We start from the raw sequence: 12,259 nt of genomic DNA, 5'->3' as shown, positions 1-12,259 counted from the left end.
ACTTATTAGAAAGCTCATTGCGGAATGGGACCAGATAGAACATTATTTTTAAAAAAGTTTCAAGATGATATTTTTAAAAAAGGGTCCGTATCAAGGAAAATCAAATTCAGGTCAGGAGAAAAGGAAAATTCTGATTTGAAACGGATAACAAGAAAACTTGTTTGAGGGCAGTTAAAACGAGTTTAAGTTAAACGAAAATACAACAACAACAACAAAATTTGAAAAAGAAATATAACAAGAAAGATATGGAAAGAAGTTATTGTGCCCAAAATAAACAATAAAATTACAGCTATTAGAAACAGGAAATATAAGTGCTGCTGAAAATCATTCAAATTGTACGAGAAACAAAAAATAAATGTTATTTTTCTTATTGATATTTTTTATTGAAATGTCACTGATATTACAATCACAAAATATCACTCTATTTTCAGAAATTTTGACAAACTCTTAGTGAAATTTAAAACACGATTTCCCACTGATATTTTCAGAAATGTTGGCAGAATCAGTGGAATTTCAATGACAAACTTAACATTGATATTTTCAAAATTTTTTGTAAAATCTCCTAAAATACCATAATTGTAGTGGAAAAGGACATTTGAGTTAATGTCAAAAAATGTTCACTGTGATTTTGCTGAAATTTCAGTCACATTTTCACTAGGGTGTGATTTTTGTAGAGCATATTTTTATAGGAAGCCAACATAATTACTTTTCAGAATAAACATTAGATCAAACCCAAAATCCACCTTGCACAAAATTTTCTAAGTCCAAAGATTCATCTATGCTTGTACTACCAGATTTTAATTTTCTGATGATGTTTTTAAACATCTGTGGAAATAAATTAAAGAAAACTGACATACTTGTGTTTCTTCAAATTTATACGAGTATATATTCATCCTTCCACATCAGCTACACTGACATGTACATCTACTCCCACCAATATTTCTATTTTAATCAGATACTTTAGGTTATTAATTCTTCAGAGGGCATTTTCCATGATGCTATAATACATGAGCCTGCTTTCCATATGGAAAAAAGTGCCTATGGATTAAAGTTGCAACTTTATTCCATATGGAATTTTCACTTGCGGTGAAGTACTTATGGAATTGATATGGAATAAATTGTCTGATTCCTTAAGGTTTTCAGTCCATATCTCTTCCATATGGATTCCTGAAGTATTCCACACGGAATCCATGAGACATTACTGTATGGGGTGCTATAAATAGAACACCTGTTACCTGTTTGACTACATACATATAGGCCTGCCTGTTAACTGTTATAACAGTGCAGTATATGTTATTTTCAATGTCAGTTTTAACCAATATACATTTTTGGTACACATCTGTTATGTATAGAATGATTTAAGTGTAAAATTTAATCATTATAGCTGTACACACCAAGGGCGTAGAAGTTAATATGATGAAGATATCACAAGTTACTTTGCTGCATACTATATCATTTGGCCAGTAATAATTAGGCAAGTGATCTCTTACCAACTTTGATGTCTTTTTTCAGAGATAAAAAAATAGAGAGACTATGTCTTGTGATGGGAAATGAGATGCCCCATGACCCAGACGACACCTATGAATTGACAACTGACAATGTTAAGAAGATTCTGGCCATCTACATGAGGTTCAGGTGAGATAGTTTGACTGAGGTTCTGTGCTACAGCTAAAATTGTTTATTTTTCTAATAAATATGCCATAAAAACTATTGCCCACTTACTTTAGCTGAAAAAGAGAACACAGAGAGGCATATATGTTGAAATACAATGTATTTAACTTTTAAAAAATTTGTATCATCACACCAGTCTCACATATGTTTAGAAATATTTTTTACTTTTCCAAGGTGTGACATTCCTGTGATTATAATGGGAGAGACGGGTTGTGGTAAAACCAGACTGATCAAGTTTATGTGTGCACTACAGACCCCACCTGGATCTGATGTGAAGAATATGATACTGATGAAGGTTAGTGCATATGTTTACCAATCTTAGTTTTAAACCACACTTAAATTTAACAATTTATACTCGAGCAAATGCAGTGACTTGCCAACTCTCCCCCTTCCAACTTTTTTAATTGCATATTCCATACCACCCATCCCCCTGAACTGCAGTTTACATCAACCCCCAGTTGGTGACCCAATTTGTTATGATGCAAAATCTGTGACATCTATGGCACACCATCCTGCTATCGATGCTAATACAAAATTTGGTTAAAATATATTTGAAATTATAGTTTTTTTGTACATCTTACCTTTGGCCCCTACTAGGGACCTTGGGTGTCAAGGACGACACCCATCTCATTGATGTTTGCCAAGAAAATTGCAAAGTTTTATTAATGTCCATGCAATGGTTTAGGAGTAGATATTATATTGGATGGATAGATGAATGTTTCATACCAAAGTTTGGATAAAGTGAGATGTGCTTTCAGATGGATTTAAAATTTTACAGAAAAGTTTGCTGCCTGTAATAAGAAGTGTTTGCATTTATCTATGTTTTTTTGTAGATTATTCATTGAGATGGACCACAACTCTTGAATCTTAAATCACAAAGTTGCAGTTTTGTCAAATAAGTATTTTCAGCAGCAGTTTCAGTTGATTGTTGGATCAATGTAAAGAAGTATTAAATCTAATCTTTCATATACTTTCATTAATTTTTATTAATACCAGTACTTTCTCTTTTCTCCTTATCCTTGCTGATGACACAAGACAGAAAAATTTAAGGCAGTTAGTGAAATGCAGTATATAAACATGTGCTTTAAACCAATATAAACTTATTTCTAATTTTTTTTAAAAATGGATTAAAAGAAAATTAACATACTTTAAAGATAATATTCTATTAAAGTAACAATGTTAATTATCAGATAACTTGTCACTCATTTTGTGTTGGGTCTTTTGAAATCAAGGTTTGTAGCAACCATGACATCCATGAAAATTTGTAACCCAGTGAAAAATGGTGAAACCATAATATGATATCCTTATTTTGTACTAGGTTCACTGTGACAGTAAGTTGCTTTGACAATTAGGGAGTATGTCAGTTGCATCTTGGGAATAGTGTTAGGATAATTTAGGAGCATGTTAATTACATTGGGATGCAACATTGGACAGTTTAGGGTATAAACATTTTAATTACATCATGGGATACAGCATTGGACAGTTGATGAGTTTAACAATTACATCTTTGGATGCAGCATTTGACAGTTTAGGAGGTTATCAGTTACATCTTCGGGTACAGCACTGGAAGATTTATGAGCGTGTCAATTTCATCTTAGGATGCAGCATTTGACAGTTTAGGAGGTTGTCAGTTACATCTTCGGGTACAGCACTGGAAGATTTATGAGCGTGTCAATTTCATCTTAGGATGCAGCATTTGACAGTTTAGGAGGTTGTCGGTTACATCTTGGGGTACAGCACTGGACAGTTTATGAGCATGTCAATTTCATCTTAGGATACAGCATTGTACAGTTTAGGAACATGTCAATTACTTATTGGGACACAGCATTGTACAGTTTAGGAACATGTCAATTACTTGTTGGGATACAGGATAGAATGGTTTAGGCTTATGTCAATTACTTGTTGGGATACAGGATAGAATGGTTTAGGAGTATGTCAATTACTTGTTGGGATACAGGATAGAATGGTTTAGGAGTATGTCAATTGTTGGGATACAGGATAGAATTGTTTAGGAGTATGTCAATTACTTGTTGGGATACAGGATAGAATGGTTTAGGAGTATGTCAATTACTTGTAGGGATACAGGATAGAATGGTTTAGGAACGTGTCAATTACTTGTTGGGATACAGGATAGAATTGTTTAGGAGCATGTCAGTTACATGTCGGGACTAAGTATTAAACAAAACCAATAAACCAATCCTGGTTTGTGCTTAAAAAACAAATAACAGACTCACAGATTTAATTATATTCCAATACAGTTCAAAACAATATCATATGTCATGTTTCTGTGAACAATTAGTTTTTTCAACTTATGCAGGACAACTTTAGCCAAATTTGGCAGAGAGCATCCTTGTGTGATGGGCTTTCAGATGTATAAAAGTGACGCTGATCTGCCATCAAGTATTGCTACTATTATTGAACATATATAATAAAAAAAATAGAACAACCTCTTCTTAAAACACTTGAAATAATTTGACCAAATTTGACAGAAAAATTCCTAAGATTTAAACAAGTTTTTCTTTTAAATAAAATGACAATGCTAAACATAATTTCACCAGGTTGATAGAAAGCATCCTGGTAAAAGGGGTTTCCCAGTTTATATAAATGATGCCTATCTATCATCAAATATGGCCACCTACAAGAATTTCTTTTAAAGGACTATATTGAATAAGGGCTATTTTCTATCAGTCCCACCAATCAGCCCCCTTGAATTTTATTCCTATTAGTTTCTATTACATGTAGGATGTGGTGTTACCATTATGACACAAGTTTTGTTCATGCCATGAAGCTGTATAATGGAATCAAATGAAAAGATACAAACTTGATCCTAGAAGTCAAAAATGAATATTCTCAGTTTACAAGTCAGTTTAAAAATGCCTCAGATTTCATTGCAAAATTCAAAGTTGTCATTTAGTCTGCATTAAAATTGTTTTTAAAAATGTTCCCATGATGTGAATTATACCACTTTCTCCTATGTGGAAAGCACTTTAATTTTGTTGCACCTAGCGTTATGTTTAAAGCTACATATATTGTGTGTACACTGTAGTTTGATGTCGAGAATACACAAATGTACTCTATTTTAGATTTATGCACATATTAACATTGTAATGATACAAAAGAAAGATTAACTCTATTAAAATTTCTTAAATATATTAGATACTTAGTAGTGTGATTTCAGGAGTCATGCATATCTCCCATGTGACTCATAGTAACTGATGTGGGCATAAAATATTTTATTTTATTATGATTTATTTGTAAAGCAATTAGGTAACTATTTATCATGAAGTTATGGCCTTACTTGTTACAAGATAGCAATATTCAGAACAACAAATATAACTTAAAATTAAAGAATCCCTCTCAGTCCCTCTTAAATTTGTGCTGGCATCCCTAAAAAAAATCAAGGCTTGCACACAAAGTGGATAAAAACAAAGCAGAAAGTGAATAAGATTGTTTTCAGAATTAAAGGAGGTGTTACAATTTTTATAGAAGGTCTGGAATTAAATAATTTCTGATTTAATAAAATGTGGCATATCCTTCTGGTGTTTTTATAGTTGAATTTGCATGTACAATATATATAATTAATAAAAGAAATAGTATTCATTACATCAGTGTCAAAAAATCTGATGAAGGTTATTTTCCCAGTAATTGATAATTTGACTTGAACTTATTTGGGATGCTCTTTTTCAGTAAGAAGTAAGCCATTCCTTTATTTTCTGAAAACTATTAGTTACTCTCTCATATCTGTTTTAAGAAGTACCAAAACAAATTTGGCATTTGTAAACAGTGTCAAAAAACAAACAGAAATTATGGTGGCTTTTGAGAAAAATGTTCAGAAATCAATCCAAATTTCTTCTGATTCTGGTTAACACGGTGATCTGGACAAGATATTATATTAAATCGGGATAGGCACTAAAATGATTTCAAATCAATTGGTCATTATTTTCCCCTCAACAGGTGCATGGTGGAACAACAAATGCAGACATAAAGAGGAAAGTAGAGGAGGCAAGGAAAATTGCTCAGCAGAATGCAGCCCAGTATGGACCTCAAATGTACACTGTACTTTTCTTTGATGAAGCAAACACTACAGAGGCCATAGGAATGGTCAAGGAGATCATGTGTGACAGGTCCATGGAAGGGAGGCCACTGGACCAATGTCAGAACCTCAAGTTTGTGGCTGCTTGTAACCCATACAAAAAGTAAATAATGATTTGTCAGAACGCCTAAGTTTTTCCTTTAAATACATTCTCCAATCACATTAATATTAGGAACAAACTCTGCTAATTTCCAAAACAAGCCCTCCTAAATATAAAAAAATGAGTCTTCCATGTCTATATTTACCATGTTGACAAAGGGAAGAAACTCTTACCCATTATCTTCCCTTGACCACTTTTGGGTGATGCCAATTTTAGCAATAGTACTATCAAAAGTTCTGAAGACCTCCTACCATGAAAGCCAACTTTTAAATCATGCAATCCCTTTTTCTCCTGAATGGCTGGTCATAACAACATGGAATTGTTACGAAAATATTTTTTTATGTCTAGTTTGTTTGAAATAAAAAGTAATATGACAATATTGATATTATCACTTCCCCTGAATAGATGGCCATGTTGACATGGGGTTTTCACTGAACGTCTTCTTCAGATGTCTCTTTGGTCTTGAAGGAAAATAATCCTGTTCAGACATTCCATCTGGCCATCAAGGTTACTATCTTTTAAATCTTGTTGCCTCTTCTCCTGGTCACATTAGCATATTAGTATGGGGTTATTATTAAAGACTTCTTATGATTTCTAGTTGGTCCTCAATGAAAATACTGCTGATCTGACGTTCACTTGTGATTGCCACACCAGCCATCCTGTAAATCTCGTTATGGCTACTCATCCTGGATGGATGGCAGCAAGACATTTTTATGGTTGGTTATGAATGGTGTCCATCCTTCATCCAGTATTGCAGTCATGGTGGGCATCTTGAAAGTCTTGTTATAGCTACACCTTCTAAATAGATGTTAATATAAATATGGAGATTTCACTAAAATGATGTGTGGATGAATTGTGAATGGATTTGTTTATCAAATCCAGTTTGTGGATCTATCTTAATAATACCTTGATTAATGTCACTTAAATAATTTTGCTCCATTTTTTCTCAGTAAATATTTAGTTTTAGATTTAACTGAGCTTTGCATGTGGTTTTTTCATCATTGCCTGAGATAAGTTCAGTGATTTTCTATTCATGATACCATGTTGAATATCAGACGCTATGTTTAAGACTGTATTGCTGTACTTACAGGTATCTTGTGACCATGTTAACTCTGACACACAAAAAAAGAATATGTTTTGTCACCAAATTTAGTATGTTGGAGTTTCTGAAGAATATCTCAGTTGGTTTCAATAACTCAGCAGTTAGAAATATAAAGAGCAGAAGAAATCGAGTTGAAAATTATTTTTAGCCAGTATAGTGTCAGTCCCTTTAAAGGAATCTTCTTAATACTCATTATTCATCTACAAGTAAACATCCAGACATTATTTAATTGTTCTCCTTAATGCAGATGGAAATATTCTATGACTTACCATTAAAGAAAATTGTGTTCACACTGTATTTCTGTTCAACCCTAGGCACTCTGAGACCTTGATAAAGCGACTGGAACAGGCTGGACTGGGATACCATGTCGATGCTGACAAAACCACAGACAGGCTGGGTAATTATGGAAAGATTATATTTTGCATCCTGAATGTTTTCTATAATGTGAAGAAATATGTAATTTTAAAATTTACACACAGATTTTGCTTCTTGTAAATTTACAACTGCATTATAGTGAATGAAAGTTTGGAATATGATCCAACTAGGTGTTCCATCTATCGTGGGTCATGCATTATAGAGCTGTTGACAGTTGTTTGTTAACTCTTAAGGTTTCCCCAGCATATTAAGTAGTGTTAAATTTTAATACTTTCCTTTCTTATAAACAGTTCAACTTGTGTCTTCTTTAGTGAGGCATTTGGGCACTTTAAAGTTTCATTCCTATATTACAGTTTATAAATCTTTAATTTTTAAATATAAATTTTGGAATTAGTACACATTGGTATGCATTTTGACCAAAATATTGGAAAACAATATTGTGTAAAAATTCAGTCATTATTCCGATGAATAAAAAAGTGAAAAATGCATAGCATTTGCTTTTTAAACCATTCTGATCAAAGACTTAAATTTTGCAGCTGCCACATGGTGCAGTGCAACATGTTGATAGAAAATCTGTCAGTCTCTCCGAAACTGTATTCTACATTTTACCTAATTTTCACTTTCTTACTAGTACCTCATTTTTGATTTGTGCAATATAATCAGTATTATGTTGAATTCCTTTTAAACCCTAATTCTTGGTACAGAGTAACATATTGATAGCAAACAACATGGGACCTTGAACATTATTCTATTCCATCCATATAATAATGGGTATGTTTAGCTACATGGGTATGCAAATTCACTTACAAACCAATATTCATTGTATTTCTGTTTGTTCTAACCATGTTTTAAGGATTTTATATTTGTTACCTTTTATACATTGTACAGAATTTTGATATTTTATATTTTATCTTGTACTTCATGCTGGATTTATTGGGAAGAGTTTATCTTCCTTTAGTTTTTCTGTAATTCTTTATTTTTACAATTTTAAATTTTTTACCTTTCATTGGAACCATATCACCACGATTGTGCTTTGGTACATTAAAAGTTACACACACACACACACACACACACACAAACACACACACACAAACATGTTTTAATGTTATATATTATAGGGTAATATGTTATATAGTAGGTTATCCATTAAATTCCACATGTTTAATTTTTCAATTTAATTTCTTTCTTCAAATACTGTAGAATCTAGTTTATATAAAACCTCATTAATCAAGATCCTGCTTATCATTATGCCTCTACTACCTCCTTACCACCTCATAGTTTGTAGAGAGGAGGTTCTGCTCTTGTTCCAAAGTATATCTTTACTAAAATGGTAGGATGCTACCATAAAAGTTTCTGTTTCATATGCACAGGTCGAGTTCCTATGAGAAGATTGGTATACAGGGTACAGCCGTTACCACAGAGTTTGTTGCCCCTGGTATGGGACTTTGGACAGTTGAATACACAGACTGAAGACCTTTACATCAGACAGATGGTCAGGAGATACGTAAGTACAAAGGAGGAATTTCCATGAACAGATACGCTCTAGGCTTATAAGGTCTTGTTACACCATTTGTCAACCAAACACACAGAATATGGCTCTTTAAAATCACTGTATTATCACCACACTGTCACCCTATCTAAACAACATTTAGTCTTTAACTAGTATGCAGAGAATTCCAAAATAATGAACTTGCAAAACATAATTTTTACTACAGTAAACATAAAACTACACTTCCTTTCCATGTAGATGCCATTAAATTTTCAGGATTAAGACCCATTAGTTTTCTTTGCCATAACCATGGTTTTCAATAGTTGAAACTTATTTTATTTGCTAAATTATACAAAAGGAGTCGGGCTACAAGTTCTCACAACATTAGATAAGCCTTTCCCCAGTACAAATATAGTGTTATAAATTAATCAAACGTGACGAGCGGCAGAAAAGTAAGAAAAAACTTATAGATGGAAAGTCATATCAACATTGGGTTCTCACTGGAAAATGTCTTACAACAGGAGCATCAAACTCATTTGCAATGATGTGCCAGATTTGATATAAATGTACTTCCCTTGGCCATATGATCATGAACTAGTGTCAAAATCATTTGCAATGGTGTGCCAGATTTGATATAAATGTACTTCCTTGGCCATATGTATCATGAACTAGTGTCAAACTCATTTGCAATGGTGTGCCAGATTTGATATAAATGTACTTCCTTGGCCATATGTATTATGAACTAGTGTCAAACTCATTTGCAATGGTGTGCCAGATTTGATATAAATGTACTTCTCTTCGCCATATGTATCATGAACTATGATAAGCATACAAATTTGACACTAACAAGAGACCTGGTCTGGGGTCCGGACTAATAGTCTGGCGGACCATGTCCAGCTCTTAGGCCATATATTTAACAGCCATGTCTTACAATTTCATGTTGGTTCTTGATAAAAATGGTTCGAATCTGATATCTAGTATGGCCACCATTGCAGGCATCTTAAATCTTGTTGTTGCTGCACCTTCTAACTGGAAAGCCATACCCCATGGGGTTTTCACATGAAGACTAATTATTATATCTTTTTGTTCCTAGAAGCTGTGTACCTTGTAGAGAAACTCCCATCTTGGGCTTGTCTGCCCTGAGTTATTTACAGCCACATGTAAAGTGGTCATTTCAGAGGGATAGAACTTGAGTGTTCATCACATTACACTGACTTCAAAGTCAACACAGTTGAGTGCATATGGATTACACGTGCAGATGTCATGATAGGTTCAGGACCATGTGATTTTGATTACATTCTCAGTGTTTGAGCCTTACTTTTTTCCTGCAAATGATAATGACCACATTGACACTTTGATCACTCATTACGGTCAATTAAGAGAGCACAGTGATGCTGTCATCAGTGCCAAGAAAGTAACCAGTTGGGGATTCTGACATAAATTGTATACAACAATTATAGAGGACTGTCAGGAGATGAATTACTGACAAAACTTGTTTCAATGAATGGACAGTACCCAGATGTGATTCATTTTATAGAAATTTCACATGTACATCCAGTGTAAAGCATACAGTGTGAGCAGATTTTCAGATCCTGTTTTATCAAAATGAGCAGCTGCTGCTGTCAGCTGAGTGTTGACGCACTTGATAAACTTATGAAAATAAATCTTGTTGTTTATTGGATCTGATGCCATGAGTCAGGATTTGGAAGGGACACAGACATCTGTATCAGCAATACAAAGAGAATGTTTTCACCAAACAGCTAAACTTTTATTCGAGTGGATTTATGAGTTCAGGTGTAGCAGTGTTATGCTTAGTGGCTGGAATATTGTGTAAATATGTTTTATTTATATTTTAAAAAAACAGAAATACATAGAAAATCAGAGAGATAAACTTATTGTTTGCCGCTAATACCAGATGGGACCTATGAAGGGGTTGAAACATTTTTCTTTAAAAAACATATGTTACAAAATAGCGGATTCATGTGTCACTGAAGTCCATCAAAATGTCCTGATAAACTGTGGACAATATAAGGATTGCAGGTTTAGACAAGTGCCAACTTTGTGTAGCAATTTGGAAGTTCAAAATAATATTTTTACTGTGGCATGTCATTCCATGGCAGTTATTTTCACAATTTAGTATGCGTCTTAGAATTAGACAGGATTTCTAAAACTGCTTGTTATTTATACTTGACCTGAATCTGACACCTGCAATATTGTACCTCAGTATCTCTCTCTTGGAATGTTGTAAGATAAATGTGCAAAAATTGTACCTCAGTATCTCTCCGGGAGTCTTGTAAGATAAATGTATAAAATATTGTACCTCAGTATCTCTCTTGGAGTGTTGTAAGATAAATGTATAAAATATTGTACCTCAGTATCTCTCTTAGAGTGTTGTAAGATAAATGTGTAAAATATTGTACCTCAGTATCTCTCTCTTGGAGTGTTGTATGATAAATGTGTAAATATTGTACCTCGGTATCTTTCTTGGAGTGTTGTAAGATAAATGTGTAAAAATTGTACCTCAGTATCTCTTGGAGTGTTGTAAGATAAATGTGCAAATATTGTACCTCATTATCTCTCTCTTAGAGTGTCGTAAGATAAATGTGCAAAAATTGTACCTCAGTATCTCTCTCTTAGAGTGTCATAAGATAAATGTGCAAATATTGTACCTCAGTATCTCTCCGGGAGTCTTGTAAGATAAATGTATAAAATATTGTACCTCAGTATCTCTCTCTTGGAGTGTTGTAAGATAAATGTATAAAATATTGTACCTCAGTATCTCTCTTGGAGTGTTGTAAGATAAATGTATAAAATATTGTACCTCAGTATCTCTCTCTTGGAGTGTTGTATGATAAATGTGTAAATATTGTACCTCAGTATCTTTCTTGGAGTGTTGTAAGATAAATGTGTAAAAATTGTACCTCAGTATCTCTTGGAGTGTTGTAAGATAAATGTGCAAATATTGTACCTCAGTATCTCTCTCTTGGAGTGTTGTAAGATAAATTTGTAAAATATTGTACCTCAGTATCTCTCTTGGAGTGTTGTAAGATAAATATGTAAATATTATGTTGCATTCTCTCAGTAAGGTCAAAATAAATGCTGAAATATATTTTTCAACTTGATTTCAGTAAGCCATGCATTTAAGCATTTATTTATTCCAGATTCGGAATGGCAGACTTCCTAACATTCCAGGATTGATTGCGGTAATCAGTGAAGTTCTTACTGCATCTCAAGACTTCATGAGACAACAACAGGTACACATTATTTTATGGCTCTGTGGTCTTAAACTAAGTAACAGAAAAACACAACCAACAAATTTTGTAAAATTAAATGAATGATATAATTCCTTAGAATACAAAGTGAAAATTAAAAGGAACTTACAGTATTGCGAATTAAAACCCAAATAATCATAAACGTTCTATCACAAGT

General features: G+C 33.3%; 1 protein-coding gene across 1 annotated transcript in view; it reads left to right on the top strand.

The window, feature by feature from the left end:
- LOC149786038 (E3 ubiquitin-protein ligase rnf213-alpha-like) overlaps positions 1-12,259 on the top strand; it is a 269,011-nt gene that overhangs the window by 70,347 nt on the left and 186,405 nt on the right. Inside the window, exons 20-25 of the mRNA XM_089978107.1 lie at positions 1,513-1,635; positions 1,846-1,966; positions 5,626-5,867; positions 7,281-7,363; positions 8,712-8,845; positions 11,992-12,084. Of these exons, the coding sequence (XP_089834233.1) occupies positions 1,513-1,635; positions 1,846-1,966; positions 5,626-5,867; positions 7,281-7,363; positions 8,712-8,845; positions 11,992-12,084 (796 nt within the window). The remainder of the gene's footprint in view (positions 1-1,512; positions 1,636-1,845; positions 1,967-5,625; positions 5,868-7,280; positions 7,364-8,711; positions 8,846-11,991; positions 12,085-12,259) is intronic.

The sequence above is a fragment of the Sinohyriopsis cumingii genome, chromosome 12 (assembly GCF_028554795.1).
Source record: "Sinohyriopsis cumingii isolate HCF-2022 chromosome 12, ASM2855479v2, whole genome shotgun sequence".
Lineage (NCBI taxonomy): Eukaryota > Metazoa > Mollusca > Bivalvia > Unionida > Unionidae > Sinohyriopsis > Sinohyriopsis cumingii.
This window is presented reverse-complemented; position numbering and strand designations above follow the sequence as displayed.